Source organism: Coregonus lavaretus (genome assembly GCF_964263955.1).
Source record: "Coregonus lavaretus genome assembly, chromosome: 26".
NCBI classification, from domain to species: Eukaryota; Metazoa; Chordata; class Actinopteri; order Salmoniformes; family Salmonidae; genus Coregonus; species Coregonus lavaretus.
This window is the reverse complement of record NC_140013.1, coordinates 17,300,664-17,322,084: the sequence shown is the minus strand read 5'-3', so window position 1 is coordinate 17,322,084 and position 21,421 is coordinate 17,300,664. Positions and strand designations below refer to the sequence as shown.

The window sequence follows — 21,421 nt, the reverse complement described above, 5'->3', positions numbered from 1 at the left end:
TAGGATAACCCTTTTTGGTTCCAGGTATAACTATTTTGGGTTCCATGTAGAACCCTCTGTGGAAAGGGTTCTACATGGAACCAAAAAGGGTTCTTCAAAGGATTATCCTATGGGGACAGCCAAATAACCCTTATTGGTTCTAGATAGCACCTTTTTTTCTAAGAGTGTAGGGTGGAACTGGAGGAAAAGTGGGGGCCGGGGTAACGGGTATTTGGCTGGAGGGAGAGTATACAGTAGGGTATATGATCTAGTTACAATACATTGGGTCAAGGGTAGGTGAGAGGTTAGTAAAAAGGTAGGCATTTCTCTGATGGGTATGCTGGTAGTTTGTACTGTATATTTACATTTAGACGTTAAGGGAACAGCTCCACACCTCCCTGCTCTCTCTAGGAGCTCAGTGACTCACAGTGACTAAATCAGAGGACGGGTGTGTGTGTGTGTGTGTGTGTGTGCACGCTGAGAGACGCTGATGGAATGTGTAGCTCTGGGCTATCCCTTTCCAACACAGTCATTGCCGTCTGTCTATCTCTACCCACACTCCCCATGTCTCCAGCGTTGCCATCTCCCTACAAACTGACCGCAGCTGGCTCGCCTTGATGACATCACACCATGACATCATCCACACAGGAGAGGACATCCCATTCCTCTCAGGGTCAGGTGTAGGGATTTGTCCTGCTCTACCCTGACCTTCAACCCTACACTGTATGTCTGGTCACAGACATCTGGTAGGGTCAGAGACTACACAGCTAGACTCATCTCTATAGGTGATCTAGACTTGGGTCTAACTTCTTATCCAGGTGATATAAACATCCATCTATCTAGGCTATGTGGTATACACTGAAATGATGCCCCAGGAGATAGATTGAATGTAGAAGGGAGGGAAGAACAGTCAAGCTGTTAGTGTGTGTCATTACTAGGTGGGGTCATCGAGACCGTCACTGATAGTCCTGCACTTTGAAATCTATTGAGAGCAGATGTGATTGTGTGTGTTTCCTGTGCCAGTTCTGTCTAGCCGCTTACACCCAAACCTGATGACCCGGCAACTTTCCTGCAACTTCTTTGTTTCCATGTGTTGTAGTATATGTGTGGGGTGTGTGTGTGTACAGTATTCTCTCCCTCCCTCTGTGGTGTGTGTGTGTGTGTGGGGAGGGGAGGTATACTATATACTGTATCAGTGAAAGTTTGTATGTAAATGTCAGGTCCAGATGTGTGGCTGTGATGTCATGTTTGAACAGCTGGACCACAGCACAGTTCCCCACCCACTGATTCAAACACTCTTTGACCACAAACACTCAAGGTGCCTAAAACATGCCCACACAACATCAATGACCGTATAGGGTTCCTGACCAAACCACATGAGCTGAACTCATACAGGGCTGACCACACACAGTTAGAGAGCCAATGTCATTAGTATCAGACAAACCAAGTGACACAGTCTAACTCAGTGTTGTAGCTGCCAGGTGGTTTAGTCCTAAAGCACATTTCAACAATGCTCCAGGCCAACAGCTAAATCAGGCCCCTCGCTGAACAGAACAAACCTCTGATTGTGTCCACTGCAAAGTCCTGACTGTCAGGCAGACAGAACAGAGAAGAGAGGACAGAGCCTGACTGACTATATTATCACAGAGCTTCAATGTTGCCGTATTGTCACAATGTATTGGTTCAAACTGGATCTTAGTCAGGTCAAACCACCTCAGATGGAAACATCACATGAAAGATGGTATAGTAGTAATGTAGTCGTAATATAGTGGAGGCAACTAAGTATGATGGGATGACAGGGGTGGTTTCTGAGTAAGACAGAGAGAGAGAACAGTCTGACCAGTGTGAGTCCCAGGTAGTTGTAACACATCATGCCTGGGATCATCCCCCTCTCCTCTCCTCTCATCCGCTCCAGACCAGAACACACCTGCTCTTTGTTAGACGCCACATAGCAGACAGTCCTGGAGAGAAAAAACCACCCCTCCGGCTACTGAAAGGCATGTGGTCTTTCTCTGTGCTGGATCTGTGGTGAAACACACAGGCTTTCCTTTCTCTGTGTATGTACTATGGAACGTTGGGCTGTATCATTACTAAAGTGGGTCTATGAAAGAGAAATATCTACAGTCCTTTACAAAGAAACTGTATGGAAAAATACATGTTCTTTGTACAACACCACATTGAAGTAACTGACAATTCAATGCTTCAAAGGATAAGCCCAAAAGTATACAAAAATATCTAAAGAACAAGTTATAACCCAAAGTACAATGTTGATACTAAGTTGACCACCACTTATATGAGAGGTGGACATGTTCCTTTACCTGAGTGTACTGCCCAACTTGCTGTGTGGAATCCAAGGTTGAGCTGCAAACTACTCCACTAATAAAAAAACGATCTTCCCAGCCGCTGGCGATCTCTCAGAGGAAAAGTAGAGAAAAGTCAGAACCTTGAAGCCGTAAGAGAAACATCTGTAGAGCGACAGCAGGAGAGAGAGAAAACGGTCCGACTTTGAAGTCTGGACAGCACGGTTTGATCACAGCACGAGTGTGTGAGGAGTGTGTGTGTGAGAGCTGTGTAGGAGGCCGGGCGTGCTGGAGCGGGTACAGACACACACACAGGCGGGTTAGGTAAAGTCCCAGACGCTTGGGGGCTGAACCAGACACCGGAGCTCCAGCACCTGGCCATGGCCCTGCCCACCCCTAACCCCCCTTGCCCTCTCCTGGCCTGGACCTATCCCTCCATCCCACCCTCCCCCTGATCCTAGCCTATCCACTCCCACCTCTTAACCTTGTCACCAAATACCTCCACCCAACCCCCATCCACTCCCTGCTGCCCTATCTCTCTACCACTTTATCTCTCTCTCAGTTTAACCCTCTCATCACTGCCCTGTCTCTACCACTTCATCTCTCTCTCAGTTTAACCCTCTCATCACTGCCCTGTCTCTACCACTTCATCTCTCTCTCAGTTTAACCCTCTCATCACTGCCCTGTCTCTCCCACTTCATCTCTCTCTCAGTTTAACCCTCTCATCACTGCCCTGTCTCTACCACTTCATCTCTCTCTCAGTTTAACCCTCTCATCACTGCCCTGTCTCTACCACTTCATCTCTCTCTCAGTTTAACCCTCTCATCACTGCCCTGTCTCTACCACTTCATCTCTCTCTGTTTAACCCTCTCATCACTGCCCTGTCTCTACCACTTCATCTCTCTCTCAGTTTAACCCTCTCATCACTGCCCTGTCTCTACCACTTCATCTCTCTCAGTTTAACCCTCTCATCACTGCCCTGTCTCTACCACTTCATCTCTCTCTCAGTTTAACCCTCTCATCACTGCCCTGTCTCTACCACTTCATCTTTCTCTCAGTTTAACCCTCTCATCACTGCCCTGTCTCTACCACTCTTCCCAGTCTTCCTCCAACTTCCATTCTTTCTTTTTTCCACATCTATCGTTCCTCCTACTCTATCATCATTCCCCAGTGTTTTGCTTGTGGTTCTATATATCCTCTATGACTGCCTGCATTATAAACTTCTCTTACCCTACAATCTTCTCCCCCCGCCTCTCTCTCTCTCAACGTGGCACAGGGCTGACTGCAGTCTGAGGGTAGTGGTTAGTACTGGAGAGCTCAGGGCAGGGTTCAGACACAGACCAACTACCACATAATCACAGAGTCCAAACAGAAAGAGAGATAGGGAGAGATAGGGAGAGATAGGGAGAGATAAAAAGATAGAGAGAAGTCTAGCCCTTCAAGTCTCTCTCCACTGCTTTTTTCTCCACCTCTCCCTCTTCACTTGCTTCAACACGCTATCTCTGTCACATACTTCGGTTTCCTCCGCCATGTGAGCTTATCTAGGACAGCTTGTTGCACTCTTCCTCTGTTGATTCAGGCTTTGTCTCTCCTGCATGCAGGTAGATAGCGACAGCTTGAGGAAAATGTCCCTGTAATGTTGCCTTTCCATTACTTCAGTCAGCCACAGGCAGCTGATCTAACAGGGTCAACGGTAAATGCTGGTGTTTTTATCTCTCCTCTGATCCGGAGCTAAAACCTGACAGGGAAACACACTGAGGCTGCCTGCCCTGCCAGAAATGTGTGTATCAGTGCATGTGGGTAGATGTGTTTGTTGACAAGTCAATGTGCATGTTTTTTTTAAACACTCATCAGGATGCATTAGTCAGTGCAAATGCATGGGCATATTAATTGATTTGGTGTGTGCTGATATGCTATGGATGTGAGTCCTGTGAGACATGTTGCTACACATGCAGAGATACAAACAGACATAAATGTGTGCTTGCATGTTGAACAGTCGCTGTGCGTTTTTATGTACGCGTTAGCCTCATGCTGATACTTGCAATACATGCTGAGTGAACTAGCTCAAAGGTACATTCATTTGAAAATATGTACAAGTATGATTGTGTGTATGTATGTGTGTGTGCGTGTATGTGTATGTGCGTGTATGTGTATGTGTGTGCATGTGTGTCACACAAAACTGAAGTTAGAACATGCTGAGCCATGTTGCACTGAATACATAATGCGTGTGTGTGTGCAGACTTGCATATATGGTGTGTGTGTGTGTGTATATGTTTATATAGCTTAAGGCTGAGCTCCTCCCTCCCTATCTCTCTGCTCTTCCATTGGTATGTGAGTGATGGGAGGGGTGCTGCATGTCACAACATAGCTTCACTACTGAGCACACTGTCTACCCACAGGGTATGACTGGATCTGTGTGCGTGCCTGTGAGTTGCCCATAGGCTTTTACAAATGTAAATGTAGTACTAAATATAGATGTGTGTATTAAAGTACCTTTCCTATGAGGTGAATGATTTCACAGCCTCTGAAGCACACAGGCCTTCTCTGACTCTTTCACCTCGGCCCTGGTTATGAAGGATAACATTATTGTTTTGGTTTGGGGGGAGTGGACGGGTGGGGGCCCCTAACTGCCACGTGCCTCCAGACCCAGTTAGGCATTAATTATATAAGGGTCACCTCACCCCTCGACCTCCTCACCCCAAATTCTTTCCCTTCCTATTTCCTAACCAAGATCCAGAGGGAGCAGGGAGATATTAGAGTGGAAACCACACCCCTGGTCTCCCCTAATTGAACACAGAGTCACACAGAAACAGACTGACTGGCTCTGTGGTGTATGGGCAGCAGGCAGCAGGCAGCAGGCAGCAGGCAGGCAGGCAGCAGGCAGGCAGGCAGGCAGGCAGCAGGCAGGCAGGCAGCAGGCAGCAGGCAGCAGGCAGGCAGGCAGCAGGCAGCAGGCAGCAGGCAGCAGGCAGCAGGCAGGCAGGCAGCAGGCAGGCAGGCAGCAGGCAGCAGGCAGCAGGCAGCAGGCAGCAGGCAGCAGGCAGCAGGCAGGCTGGCAGACTGAACGGTGGCCATACTGTAGCAGCATACAGCTCCACACAGCCAGCCACATTAATCAACACTTCCTCTCCCAACCAGCCGGCAAACACTGTGGAGCCGGTTGCCATGACAATGTCAGGCCGGCTAGCAGGAAGAGGACACACCTAAGGGACCAGTGTGTGTGTGTGACTGGCCCAGGGTCTGGTCTTACTATAGTAGCTGAGGTTCAGTACAAATAGCTGGCATATGTAGATGTGGCAAACTGTAGATAACACATCAAAATGCATATTGTCTATCTGTATTAATAATATGTACACCCCTACCTCCAGCCCTCCTAAAAGCCCAGCTGTTTTGGAGGATCTTCTGAAGCGTGAATCCTCAGAGGACCCCAAACCCATCCGCACTGATATCTCTCCTCCGAGCTCAGTCAGGATTCCACAGCTATTTCCTGTTCCTTATCTACGCATGGACATCACAATTCCAAGGCATAGTATACTAAGTCTAGGGAGAAGGTCCGGAAACTGTAGGTGTTATCAGTAGGCTCTGTGTCACTAAACTTTATACAAACCAAGTGTGTGTTCATGTACATGATGTGTGTGTGTGTGTGTGTGTGTGTGTGTGTGTGTGTGTGTGTGTGTGTGTGTGTGTGTGTGTGTGTGTGTGTGTGTGTGTGTGTGTGTGTGTGTGTGTATACTGTACGTTTTGAATGGTCATCCTACTCGGAATTCCAAGTCAGGAACTCTGGCCTCTTTCTAGAGCTCTGGCCTGAAGATCACTGACGTCATGATCCGACCTTGTTTTTTTCAGTTCCCAGTTGTCTTGAAAGCACCATAAATCTAGAGAATGCCAGACTTTGATGACAAAGTGAGCACAGCATTACAACGGTGAGCCCAATTTTTTTTTATTGTAGTCTGCTGCATAAATTATGTAATATGCCAGGGAGATATGTATACTGTAGCTAAGAAAGTAATACTAAGTGTATGTTGTGTAGTAAGCTGTTAGTAGCCCATGTGCCTCACACTAATAATTTGGTTCCTTTCCCCCTCAGAATTTAACCTACTGTTCTGACTTGGTGGTGCACATGTACTGTAGCCTATAGCCTGTTTTAGAGAAATGTAATCATCAAATATTGTAAGAGCTTTCATTGTCTGCTTATATGCCCCCGTTATTTATCCTATGGTTCTGACTTGGTGTACAGGGAGAACACTGTAAGAACGTTCTGAATTCTGTCGCTGTACATTTCAAAAGTGCTGAACAAATAGTTATACCAACTACTCAGTCATGAATGTCTTCATCGAAATTACATGCGCTCATAGTTCCCTTATGCCATAGTTTGTACATCTGAATTGTTAAATTGCTTATATAGGTCTGTCTCATTAGTATCTTATTAATCATTTTAGGCAATGTTGGAATGATTTCATTGTTTTGCTTACTTTGTGTATTATAATTAGCTCCATGTGCTTTTCTTCACGAGGAGGGGATACTATATAATGTTGTTGGGTCTGTAACCATGTTTGCCAGTCTCTTCCCATTCAAATATTTGTTTTCAACAAAAAGTTCAGTACTAGAGCCATGTAATTCCTGTTGATATTGCCAGGGATGTTTTGTTTGTGCAATGCGCTGTCTGTGCATCAGTATGTAGCCTATAAAAGTGGATCCTCGTGATTGTAGTTTCCTTCCATTTTAGACCACATAGTCCTAATAAAATAATAACATGTTGTGTAGTGGCTTTGCTGGCATGCATCTAAACAAATTGGTTGAGTATGCCCCACCAATGCTAAAATCGCCTCTGACAACCACGACTATCCTCTCAGTACTATGGCATTCTTACCCCTGCCCGGACCCTTATCCCAGGGAGAGAGAGAGTTAAGTGGACGGAGGCAGACTTCTCCCATAGAAGGCCTGTAGAATACCATGAAATGACCTTCCTTCTTCACAGAGAACACAGGTAATGAATATTGACGCGAGCGGATTAGCCATACTGTAGATACAGCATGGTACTGGAGATACCATCTCTCACCCTTTCTCCCTCTCTGTCATCCCCCTCTCCCTCCCACATTCCAGACATGCCTTAGGGAGACAAAGAGGCCTCCAGGACGGTCACACAAAGACAGCAGCAGCAGCTATTGTCTGTCAGGACTGAGAGGAGAGGAGAGGCCTGGGCGTTAGCATGCCAAAGGAGACAGCCCCACTGCTGTCTGGCTCTCAGACCACACACACACACACACACACACACACACACACACACACACACACACGCAACAGACAAATAGACAAACTCAAACACACACAAATTTAAACAAGAGTGACTCAGAAGTGCTGACCCCAATAGGCAACAAACAGTGTGTGTGTCAGATTTGACAAGATTCCAGCATACTCTATAACCACATAGCTCCAGCCCTCTTCATACCTTCCCACAAGCTGACAATCAACCATAAAACATTAATCCGAAGGAACATTCTCTATGCCTGGTTGACGTCATGTAAAAAACAACTCCAATATGCAGCCTGTCAAGCTGCCAGTGCCAGACCTGGATGTAGCTTGTGGATCTGATATCCTGCAGCGGCGAGTCATATGACACTGCAACAGCACCCTCTGCTGGGCGAAACTCAAAACCACCAAAACAAATGATCCATCTAATAGGCACGTCTTGTTTCCTGCCACATCCTCATACTCACAGGCCTTAAACCAGAGGAGGACAACAGGGGCTCCAGGGTTTTCTTTTGCTCCTGCCCAGATCTAACACACCTGATAAACGTAGCAACTAATCAGGGTTTTCAATTTTGCTGTGTTAGTGCTGGTCCCTCCAAGACTGGAGTTGCTCAACTCAACAGTTGTTTTCCATGCTCCTCCAACTGCAGACTGGAAGCTGAGAAGGAGTCAGGAGTCAGGACTCCAGGCCGCAGCACATAGCTAACAGCAGAACATAGCTAACAGCAGCACATAGCTAGCAACAGCACATAGCTAGCAGCAGCACATAGCTTAGTGCCACATTACCCCACTAATCTCTCCTTATTCCAGCATTCCTGCACACACATAATATTTCCCAAGTCCACCTGACACAGATAACTGTCGGATTACCACATGACGCAATCCTCAGGGATCACAGAGAAAGCAGGAAAACATGACAGTGAACATGTTCAACAACCCACACACACACAGCAGGGGTTGGAGTCTTTTAGAACCTGGAGTCTGGAGATATATTGTGCTGTTGCAATTATTGCCCATATAAATACCAGCTTTCTATTATCTGCGAAAACAACAACAGCACAGACCTAGTGACCCGCAACCTCTTTCCATGCATGAGGGATCTTCAAGCACCACTTCATACAATATCTTGCTTGACATCCTCACAACTGACACACTTCCATGCTTCATCAGTTGAATGCATTCAGTTGTACAACTGACTAGGTATCCCCCTTTCCCTTTAATTCTACACCATCCAACACCAAGACACAGAAATCGCACACACACACACATGCTTGCATACATACACACACACACACACACACACACACACACACACACACACACACACACACACACACACACACACATGCACACAGACGAGTAAAGTCTCCACTCACTGAGGTGTAGGCGGTTTTTCCCAGGCTGTGGTTGTGATTGAGGTTCTGGTTCTCCTGCTCTCTGCTCTGCAGCCCCGCCAGGTGTCTCTCCAGAGCTGCCCAGTCCATGGTGGGCAGGGACTCTTCCTCCACAATCTCCTCCTCTCTGTATCCCCCCATCCGTCCTCCTATTCCCCCTCCTCCACCACCAACCCCTCCTCCAATGCCACCTCTTCCCCGGGTGGAGCGCCTGTGGCTGGACTTGGTGGCTCCCGTGCCCCTGGGTAGGGGCCTGGTAGGGGAGTGGGGCAAGATCAGGTTGCCATTCTGTTTCAGTTCCTCAGGCACGGCAGCAGCGAAGGTGGCTGTGTGTCTACTGTGAGTAGGAAGGGGTGGAGGCTTCACATCCTGGAACTCCTCGGCCAGGCTGCGGCTGTTCACTGGCTTCCGGAAGCCTCCGCCTGGCGCCCCTATCCCCCCCACAACTCCACCCTCCTCCTGGCCAGGGGGCTGCTGGGAGCTGTAGTCATCCCCGTACTCACTCTTCCACTCCTCAATCACCTTCTTCTTGTACTCCTGGTAGTCCTCATCCTCCTCATAGTCCTCATCCTCCATGGTTGCCAGATCCAGGGAGGGAGAGGATTTGTAGTCCTCTTCTAAGGTTGCCAGTTCCAAAGATGGGGAGGATTTGTAGTCATCCAGGGTTACCAGTTCAAGGGATGGGGAGGACTTGTAGACATCCAGGCATGCCAGGTCTAAGGAGGGAGAACAGGGAGTCACCTTGTTGGAGTTGGACTCGGAGCTGGAGCGACTGGAGGCGTCGCTCCCCAAGTCCATGCCATCCTCCCGGTAGTCCTGCAGCGGAGAGAGAAAGAGGGATGGAGAGAAAGGAGAGAGAGAGGAGGAATAAAGAAAAATAGATGAAAATAGAGGTAAGAAAGAATGAGAGGTGGAAAGATAAATTATGATAGTGAGATAAAGATAGAGGTTGAAAGAGAGGGAGGGAGGGGGGAGAGGAAGAGAGAGACACACAAACAGAGAATTTAGGGAAGTGTGCATACAGAGATTACTGTTGTGGTTTGAGACCAACAACCACAGAACACTTCCTGCCCCGGTAGAACTTCCTTCCTCTACATTCATTTCCTTGGCACCGTTTCAGTCCCTCTCTGACGCACTCTCTCGTCTACTCCCTGAGACAACCTCTCCTCTCCTCCCAGACTCACTCTCTCCTCCTTCTGTTTGTTCATATCTGAGGTTTGCATTGTAACAACTGATCCAGAGAGAGAGAGAGCAGTGATTTCTCCTATCATCACACATTACACACATCTTCTCAAAGTTTCCCATTTCAGATTGTTAATCAGATGCAGATGCTGTCACAATGTATTTCCTTATCTGTGTCTTTGGCAAAGTCATCCCAACAATAATGGTCAATGTGAGGAATACCAATCTCTTTCTCCAATCGTCCAGAGGTGAATGACACTGGCTGACATTGTGCCATGGCTCTATATATAACATACATTGCAGTGGCTGTGAGTGACTTAAACAGATGAGTCCAGGGTGGCTGTCTAACCTTGACTGTCTGCAGTGTGAGGCCACAGTGTGTGTTGCTGTTGTTGTCCAGTGCCAGAGCAATCACTGTCTGATTGATTACCAACTTAATGAAAATGCCCGCCTTGTTTATGGGCCCTCACAAATCTCAGCATGACCTGAACCTCTTTGAGTATTTTCACCTCTTTTTTCATCGGCTGCATTAACATAGTGCCTGGCATCACTTAAAAAAGTTAATGAAAAACAAGCAGCAGCAACTTATTCAGAGTCACAACCGGAAGAACACATTGTTATGCATCCAACACACTAAGAGTGATTGATTGATGATGTTTATTGTCCTTCAAGAGGATTTTTTTTTCTTGTGGCCTGTTAATTTTGAAATACAAGAATGAGGTTCACAAAGTGTTGAATATCAATTGCAAACCCTGACATTAAAAACAATCAATACAACCACCAACATAGACAAGCTCCTCACCAGTAACACTTTTTTCCCCAACCACATTCGGTAAAGACTTATCTTAAAGGGATACTTAGCATGCTAGCAGACACCCATAGATCATAGATTTCCAATCATTGCGCTAACGCTAGTTAGCATTGACTCGCGAAAATACTGCTAAGTTCCTTCATACTGGACACAGAGACATACAAATGGTCTCCACGAGTTCATCTTAAAGGTATGTTTATAACTATGTAATAACGGTTAATATGCAGTTTATATGCATAACAGCATATGAAATGATAACAGCACCACATCCATACACATCACACCTAACCTTATGTCTGTGTCATCACTGTGACCTTAGTCGCCAGCTGAATTAATCTACCCAGTGATTCAAAGCTGTGACTCAACTCCTTAGAGACATTCAATGTATTGACGCAGTGCAACTATATAGAACACAACTTCATTCAGACCTAAGAAACCATTTTTTTTAACGGAACATGAACCATTGTTCCATCCAGGGCCTTGGATTAAAAGACAATTTCTGCATCTTTATAATGATTTGCTCATTCTAGGCAATAACCATACAAGCGCTTTATAGCAAAGATCCTTGATTGATAGATTATTCTACTTCTTTCTGACACTCCCTCCCTCCATCCACCGGGACTGCTATTTAATTTATTCTCCCAGACCCAGACAAACCAGTATAATCTGGAGGGTGTCAGGCTGGCAGTCGAGCTGTTGGCAACAGTGGCTCACTGTAACTCGCACTCTCGCAAGATGGCAATGTTTCGTTACATTGATTTTATATTGTAAATGTGGACTATTTTAATAAGGACAACATCTGAAAAGGGGGTTGCCACACCGATTCATAGCTTGCACCTAGTGTCAATGTCATAGTAGGCTAGTTGACGTCTAGGCGGTGGGCATATGCGCGTGCGTCCTGCACCTCCCCTCATATCCCCGAGTCCACTCACGTTTATGATTAAGATTCGAGATCAGAATGTTGTGTAGCCTACATGTAACATATCGCCTACATGAGGTCATAAATCCATGAGTAGAAGTTCAAAGAGTGGTGTGTTCGTTACAATATGGCTACAATGTAACAAACCTTACCAAAATGCTCATCAAAAACACCGGCTCTTTCAGTGATCCATCCGGCCGCTGTTATTCGAAATTCTGCCTGCCATTCCACGATTATTCAATGACGGATTATATTATCCTACTCTGCACATTATAAATAAGAAGCTAGATAAGCGATCATGGCGTGTTTCCTTTCATCTCCAGCCATTGAAGTAGGCTACCACGCAGCCTATAGTGGGGAAGCCGTGGGAATCCGTTTTAAATCTCAACCTGCGAGTCCTTAAAAGGGCAACGGCTCCATTGGTGGGGAAGAGCGTAGACTAGCCTCTATAACTATTCTAAAAGAAAATGAAACCGCTCTAGGCCTATCAAACACGTCGGAATTAAAGTAATGCTTCCAGTTCCTGTATTATCATATTAATAAAAATTTTGGCGTCGGTTCATGTGTAGCCTTATTATTTAAAGTGATTCAGAAGGCGAGAAATCCCGTCAGACAGCTGGGCGGGGGAGCGGTGGGGCCTGCTTTGGTTGATCCTCTCTGCGATTAACCTCGCAGCCTACACTGGGTGGATTTGGCCACACAATACATGCAAATTGACAGCTGCGCGGAACCCCACCCCGCCAGCGAGGCGGGTGTTTTGGGTTGAATTATTGTCTTGGAGGGGACACTGGCCACAATAATAAACCCCTGTCATTTTAATGTAATTGTGAATAACACCAGTTTTGCACTTGCTTAGTAGGCTAAATGGGCATTACATTTAACGCCCATGCCTCTTCTCCCAACATCACTGTCATTTAGGCAACCCAAAACACTGCTCTGTGTAATAGTCTATCCCCTGGGGTAAAGTGTGTTCAGGTAATGCCAATTAATACAAACCTTTATTGCAGGTAAATATCAACTTCATAAACAGATAGAGTGCATATAGCCATTTGCTGAGTCATTCATCCTCAAATGATGTAATGTTCCTAAAAAAAGTCACTGGAGAAACCTCATTTCCCCCGGCAACAGCGGTGACAGAACCGCCCAATTTCACAGCACACTGACTACAGGGTTCCTAACAATAGACCACACTGCACTACATATCAATAATAACGGTTTACCCCTCCATGGTTAGGCTGCTATAGGCTATTGAATAGACAGCTATCCTATAATAAACCAGCCCAGCCACACACTGTGCTAATGATATTCTACTAACCTGCAAACGCCCTATAGTAAAATGTCTGAATGACAGAAAACAGCCTATTCTAAATACATATATGTTGACCGATGACCTATAGAAGACATGAAAGAAGGTAATGCAAATAGCCAGCCTATGGGTTGCATAGTTAGAACAACAAACGCATCACCAATACTTACTGTCATTTTCTCTGTAAAATATCTTGTCTCAAGACATCTTAAAGTCAATACCAGACAACAATTGGATCTTTATTTGTCAGTATAACTCGGTAGATGGTAAGGATATTATCCGCTACCCGGAGTGTATGTGAGCTCTGTGTGTATCCGCCGCGGAACCCAACCCTCGAGCCCTCCGGAGGCTGAGTTTAAAAAAAAGACGCGTTAAAAAATCTAAAATAGATCCCCGATTGTGCGAGCGCCCTGTTCGCCGCTCCTCTCTTCTCTCCCGGTACAGATGTCAAACGTTGTTTCTACCGTTGAGTGCATGCACACACAGGCTCATACAATGATTGGCGAGAGAATGTGAATGTGTCAGCCTCACACATACTGTATGTCTGCTTTCCAGTGCACTCAACTAAACGCTCACACATATGCAAAGAAGCTCCCTGCCACAGCGCGTCTCAACTTTTCCAGCGCTCTATCGCAGCAGGCTGCTCTGAGGACAAACTGATGACAGAACAGTAGCCCTGCCTTCTGCACTCACTGACCTTGCGAATTGTATATTGAGGTAAAAAGAAAGACAGAGAGAGAGAGAGAGAGAGAGAGAGAGAGAGAGAGAGAGAGAGAGAGAGAGAGAGAGAGAGAGAGAGAGAGAGAGAGAGAGAGAGAGAGAGAGAGAGAGAGCGAGAGAGAGAGAGAGAGAGAGAGAGAGAGAGAGAGAGAGAGAGAGAAAGAGAGCAAGAGGGAGAGAGTGAGAGATAAAGAAAGAGCCCAACACTATATCTAGTTGAATAATTCAAGATGCCCTGGTGTTCTGAGTAGGTTTGGAAGAGTTTCTGTCACACTGTGAATACATAAGCTATAAGCAGCCTTGGACATCTCAAGGATACCGTTGTCATGTCCTTCATAATTGAAGTTACTTGACTTTTCACAAGTGCCTTGACTTGATGGAAGGCTTGTTAGTGCTGTGTTGATGATCATAAAGATAAATCAAGTATTCTGGGCAGAGGGTGTTTTGGCCCAGAGGGTTTTGGTCTGTTTTGTTACCAAGCTCTGGTGAGTCACAGTCTTTTGGCCAGACTGCCATGCAGTCCGGTGGCACTGGGCAGCACTGTCCACAGAATTCACTGGATGACACCCTATTCCATATAGTGCACTACTTTTGGCTAGAGACCTCTGACATCTCATTCTCCATCTCACTTTTGGCCAAGGAGTATTCTCCATATAGTGCACTACCTCTATCCAAAAGTAGTGCAGAATACCCACTGGGCAAAAACTGGTTGAATGAAAACATTTTCCAAGTCATTTCAATCCTAAAAATCAATGTGATGACATTGAATCAACGTCGAAAACTAATTGGATTTGCAAAAAGTCAACTTTTAACCTAGATCCAATGACATGGTGAAATGTTTTGTTGATTTCACGTTGAGTTCACATTAGTTGACAACTCAGTAGTTGTACTGACGTCTGTGCCCAGTGGGTAGGATGTAATCTGAGATTTACCACTGTTGAATTCACCCCATGCACATATGGACAGCTGCACTCACAGGGTTGAGACAGGGTTAACACAAACATGTTATTCCTCTGACATGTTTTCTGATTGGAACAGCTGGTAGCGTAGCATTTTTAGATGGGTATCAAACTAACACAGCATTACAACCACCTACAGCACATGTAGGCCGCCACATGTCTTCTGTAGGCTGCACGGCCTAGATTTGATCCTCTAAACATACTTTATTGAAGGAGGATGGGAGCGGAGCGGTCTACAGATATATAATTATATAATAGCAGCACAAAGGATTACGTCCTGGTAATGAAAGAGCACTACTTCAAAGACCCCTCACTGAGACACTCTCCTCGCTACAGAGGGGACACCACCATCAGGGATCTCCCCAAAGAGAGAGGCAACGGGGCACTATCCCTATCTCCCCCTCATACCCCCCATTCCCATATTTCCCGCTTCCCCCACTTCTCATCAGACAAATCCCCCAAATGCCAATTGGTCACAGAGGCAGAGTGAGGAACCAGATAGTTAAATGCCTTTAGGGAAGCTGAGACACTTTTGGGTTCCTCATCTAGGGAGGAACGTGACGTGGGTGAGTTAACACTCTCACCAGGCAATTAGCTTGTCAACAGGAGGATAATGTAGTGTGTTTTAGTCCTCTATGTACCACTACCCCCCCACATCTACACCCACACACCCTCCACTGCGGCACCCAACATTTTTAAAGTTCCTTTATTACCTCCCTTCGAGTAAAGGCCACTGCAATTCTTTGATCCAAAATGTCTCTCCGCCCTTTACAAATTGGACCAGAAAACATCTGTGAGGTGTTAGAGAAGATCTCAAATGACATGATAGAGATGTCCATGTCAGTTCACTCAGAAGGCTTTTGATCGATGTCTTCAACCAACCTTCAAAAGAAGACCGTACTGCAGATTACTTTTACTGTACTTTTTGCTTTAGGACAGGTAGTCAAAGGAAGTTCACCAGTCAACATCATACAGTTCGGTTCACCCCAGGCACCTTCAATCAATAAACCCTGTTGTGTTTCTCTCACTGTGCCCTGCAATGCCAATGAACAGTGAGATGGCTATGAAACTGCCAGCCAACAGGCCTCACCCGTCATATGGGCGCTCGGAGGGGCACAGAACTCATCCCAGATCTACCTGGAACTGCCTATTTGCCAATCACACAGAGCTGGGCTGCATGGTGAAGCTATCTATCTGACAGATATCACTGAGGTCCTATTACTGACAGAGAGATAAGGGCTAGAAAAACCCTTTCAGATAATACTGGAAAAACAGGGAACATATCCATCTGCTTATATCCGTCTCACAGGCTTTTAAAAACAGGCCGCCTGACAGTCGGTGAGAAATGGAAGCTGTCTGCCTCATCAGGAACTCACCCACTCTGACGGAGGAATACAGACAGTGACCTTGGACGCTTCCACAGAGAACTGTCTCTCTCCTCTTTCTTTCTCTCTATCTTTTTATTTCATGGCAGAACAGGAGGAATTAAAAGAACACCCTTGAAATAAGACTTGAGTTGAAACATACAACAGAAAATGAACCGTCACAAACAGGACTGGACATGGCTGTGGTACAACCTTCAAGCCTTGAGTGGGGAAATGACCCGTTAGGTTAGGAGAAACTAAATCCCACATGGGGACTCTAACAACCCTCTCCTCTCAGGTCACCATCTCCTGCCATGTCTTGTCAGGTGGATGGGTAAAAAATATCCAGACCTGAGACTGCTACAGGGCGACGATCCCCAGATACCAGATACCAACTTCCTGTACCCCAAGATAGGAGCATTGGGAGAGGGAGACAGGGATGTCAGATGTCCACAATGGAGATCTGACCTTTGACTGGCTGAATGACTCACTGGTACTGAATATCAACAGGGTATGTGAATGGGAAGGACAGGTATTCAGCCTAACAATGTAGTATGATGATTGCCTCTGTGTCAAAACTGTGTGAGTTTAGAGAAAGCGGTTAGGGTGTGTGTGTGTTTCATGTTGTTTCATGCAGAATGGGTTAACTGAGGAAAGCTGCTTGGATTTAGGTTGATGATTAACACCTGATTCTATCATTGTACCCTTTGATATGATGAACAACATTAGCTGTTAACGAAGTGTGAAATGAGTTGCTAGAAAAACATCAAGTCGCATGTTTTTTTCCCCGAACAGTGTAGAAACTCATTCATTAGATTAATTTAGATGACAAGCACATCAGAATCGCAACTGGATCCTATCTGTGGAGTGTTCTTTCCTGGGTGAAATATAATTGGAATGCTGAGTTTGTGTAATGTGTCTGTTTTAATGGGAGTGAATCAGTCACCCAGCCGCAGATAGAGCCGTTCACACTGCTCCACATTTATCAAGTGTCTGCAGACCTTATAAACCCATTATAGAATGGACATGTCTATCTGCAGTTCTGCACTGCCACCAGCCTACAGAGGACAGACAGGAGATAAAACAAGGGTTGGAAGGAATAGAATGAATGTGAAATGATGAAGATGATGCAAGAATGATCTTCATTGAAAATAAATGGCACATTTCAATTTTTGAATTGGAATTTCAGTTTATCTCTTCAATTGACTGAACGGAAATATAATTTACCTTTACCCTGCGCCGTAGGGATACAGCCGGTGAAGTTTTAGTGACTTTGCTTATTAACTTCATGAGTTATAATTATAAGTTGTGACCAAAGTCATCAGTGTGACAGGAGAGATCAGGATCGCTGCAGGAGCAGAAGATGGAAGCCCACTTCAGGCTGATTACATTAAACTGAAGGCTACCGGTAATTAGAGGGAAGGCAGGGGATGGTAATCAACTAAATTAGCCTAGTCAGGAGAGGCCTCCTGTGGGAGGGGAATATTTTTTGTCCCAGGTCTGCGTGGTCCCCCAGGCCCTTTAACCCCTGTGCCAAAGTGGCGAGAACTCAAAGTTTATGTTTAGGGTCATGATACTTCTCAGTTTAACATGCCCTAGCCTGCCTCACTCTCCTTCCCTCACTCCCTGACTCTCTTTTATACCTCATTGTTAGAATATACAATACAGTATCTAAATGACTTCCTCAAAGTCTAAGACTCACTCTATCTCAACTAGGGTTGCAAACGGAGAGTATATTACTGGAAACTTTGAAAGTTGAACAGTAAACTACCAGGATTTTGGTATCTTTCAAGAATTGTATGTAATCTATCACAAGACATCTAGTGGCCCATTTGGGTACTTCAGATTATCACAAGTGTCTGTAATCATCTCTGGCCCTCTGTGTGGCCTTATCACATGTAAAATACTGTATATGAAATAATTAAATAAGCAAAAATATACATTATCCTAAATATAAATAATACATTTAGTGAATATCATTGGTGTTTAATATGAGGGTTTCAGCATGAAATATCCTTTATACATTATTTTACAAACTTTGATTTATTTTACTATGTCAATATGTATTTGTTGTCAATGTTTTGCCGTCAAGCTAGTGGCAGTTGTGAAAAAAGTCAATAGTTGGAAGATTGCAGAGTTAATGGAAAATAAGGTCATTGTTGATTAGATGTTTTTTTCATTAATTAGGCTATTTTCTCTTGAACCATATGGTCTATCTACTAGAAATTCATGGACAATATAGACACCGATATAATAAATGAATACTATACATGAATACATAAAAAAAAAAAATTATTCAAGTATAAATGAGCAAAGTTACGCTAGATCGCCATAGATTTTCAGTTAATTACCTAAATTACTGAAGATTCCGGAACTTTGGTAAATTACTGGTAGCTTTGCAACCCTAATCTCAACATCTACACATGTTGCCATGGCTTCTCTCTTGAGATCCTTCCCTTTTCTGCAACAAGGTATAAAAAAAACAGCCAGCCCAGCAGTTAAAGGACTAGTTCACTATTTTACAACTTGATGTTCGATGGTTTCTTACCCTGAAAGTAGTCTATGGACCAGTAGAAACTGTAATCCATGGTTCAGTTTTCTTTAAACAGCCATTACAAACTTCAGCTAACTTTAGCCACCGCTGGTAAAAAATCTATTGAAGTGATGGGGGCATGTGAGCATGTTTCGAAAAATAATGTTAAAATCACCTAAAATCACTTACTTAACTTAGAATCAGTTACTTAAAGGTGATTTGGCAATAAAAACAACAACATGCTCACATGCCCCCATCACTTCATAGATTTTTAGCTAGCAGCGGTGGCTAAAGTTAGTAATGGCTGTTTAAAGAAAACTGAACCATGGATTACAGTTTCTCCTGGCAGACTACTTTCAGGGTGAGGAACCATTTAACTTCAAGTTGTAAAATAGTGAATTACTCCTTTAAGTCAGAGAGAGCAACTGTGAGATTCAGACTGTGCCTGGTCCCTCAGCTCGCTGGGCTGGCACACCTCCATGCCCGTCTCTGTGCCCTGTCAGCACTACAGCTAGTGAGAGACGCAGATGCCTGCCCGACGTACACACAATTTATTGCCATCACCAAATTGGAACACGTCTCAGGTGCTTTAAGCATGCAACGCACCTGCTCTTCTCCACCTTCACCGTAAACGACTAAATGCAGATAGCACGGGGGGAGAAGAAGAGGATATTGATTTAGAGAGGGAATAAAAAGATGGAGAGAGAGAATCATGGAGGGGGAGGAGGAGAGGAAGGCAGTCCGTGTTTGCGACTGAGCTGTGTTGTCGCTCCACGTTGAAGTTGCCCGCCTGAACACAGATCTAGAATCAGATTACCCTCCCAACAATCCTAACCTGAACCATTAGAGGGTTAAACACACAGCTGACTTCAGATCAGATCATAGGTGACAACTCCATTACACCTGAGTGGATGGAGGAGGTGACAGCCTGTAGACAAGGTTTGTGCGACATCATGACGACAGCATGGGGGGGGGGGGGGGGGCTCAGGGGCCCTGGAAGGTGGCAGGACGCTGTCCATACCAATTATTCATTTTCTGGAGCCGCCAGACACCACTCTGTCCCGCTTAACACACTCACACGCATCCTCATAACTCAACTACACATCTGACAGACGGACAGAGAGTGGGAGAGGAGAGAAGCGAGATGGAGGGAAGAGAGAGAGGGGGGGGTAGAAAATGAGAGGAAAATAAAGAGAGCTAAAGAGTGAAAGAAGGGAAGACAAGAAAGAGAGGGAGGAAGAATAAGAGAGAGAGAGCGAGAGAGAGAGAGTGAGGAATGGAGGAAGACTGTATCAGGGTCCTTGGCTATAGGCCACATGATGACAACAGAGGGCTGGGGGGATGATTGCATTATGAGCCCTGCATCTACCCTCAATCATTATACATTTTCAGATATTCATTGATGTTTATGTTATTGTACTGTATTACAGTAGGTGCATGAAAGACAGCACACAAAGTAGAACAGCAATAAGGCCAATACAGCCTGAAATTAAGACTAATCAAAAACAACACGGAACAAATAAGAGCTTGTAGAGGACTTATAAAAGAGTAGCCGAAATCTATTTTCTATAAAGATCTCTGCATTAGCGTTTATTCTGACAGGTACTGAAGACAGGCAGCAGACGTGTGACGCTTTAAGGTGTACAGAAACTGTTCGTGATGTGAGGGAGCACTTTAGTTAAAACAACTGAGGAGAGAAAAAAAGAGGTGAGAGCTGGTGAGTAGAACAAACGCATTTAGAGGAACGGCACTCAAGTCCTTTACCAAGAGCGAGGGGAAGTCGGGGAAGAAATTAAACGTCACACTTCAAGGAGGGAGACAATGGGAAATAGTCTCGTAGGTGTTTGAAAAAAAGACAAATCAAGGATGGAAGGGCCTTTTGCTGTCTCTGCTGTGGACTGCAGTTTTGGAGCACTCCGTGGACTACGTCCCTTTTCATAGTGATTACTGTAAAAGGATCCTTCACAGTGGAAAGAGGGGTGTGGGTTGGCTGCCTAGGTCACAGTTCTGACAGAACGATGTTCAGAGATTACACAAGTAATACAAGAGGCAGGGAGGGGATATTAGATCATATTTAACTAGTGTGAATTGTAATAGCCAGGCCCTTGATGTGGATTATGAAATACAACAGTGATGATTAGACTAAATCCATGAATGAATAGCCATACTGATAAAGAGGAAGGACTACAGAACGGAGGTCTTCATTGAATTAAAGAGCTATGGTTTGGTTTGACAAACACAGGCAGAAACAACTCATTACACTCCATTGTAAAGTGTCTATAATACACGGAGTGTACAAAACATTAAGGACACCTGCTCTTTCCATGTCATAGACTGACCAGGTGAATCCAGGTGAAAGCTGTGATCCCTTATTGATGTCACTTGTTAAATCCACTTCAATCGGTGTAGATGAAGGGGAGGAGACAGGTTAAAGAATGATTTTTAAGCCTTGAGACAATTGAGACATGGATTGTGTTTGTGTGCTATTCAGAGGGGAAATGGGCAAGACAAAAATAAATGGTATGGTAGTGTATGGTAGTAGGTGCCAGGTGCACCGGTTTGTGTCAAGAGCGGCAACGTTGCAGGGTTTCTCATGCTCAACAGTTTCCCGGGTGTATCAAGAATGGTCCACCACCTAAAGGACATCCAGCCAACTTGACACAACTGTGGGAAGCATTGGAGTCAACATGGGCCAGCATCCCTG

The 21,421-nt window shown here is 45.1% G+C and overlaps 1 protein-coding gene across 1 annotated transcript in view; it reads right to left on the bottom strand.

Moving 5' to 3' along the window:
• Positions 1 to 21,421, bottom strand: part of LOC311101798 (IQCJ-SCHIP1 readthrough transcript protein-like) — a gene marked incomplete at its 5' end in the record, with an annotated part of 205,425 nt that overhangs the window by 15,784 nt on the left and 168,220 nt on the right. The window contains one exon of the mRNA XM_084142985.1: positions 8,906 to 9,739. Coding sequence (XP_083999111.1) covers positions 8,906 to 9,739 — 834 coding nt within the window. The remainder of the gene's footprint in view (positions 1 to 8,905; positions 9,740 to 21,421) is intronic.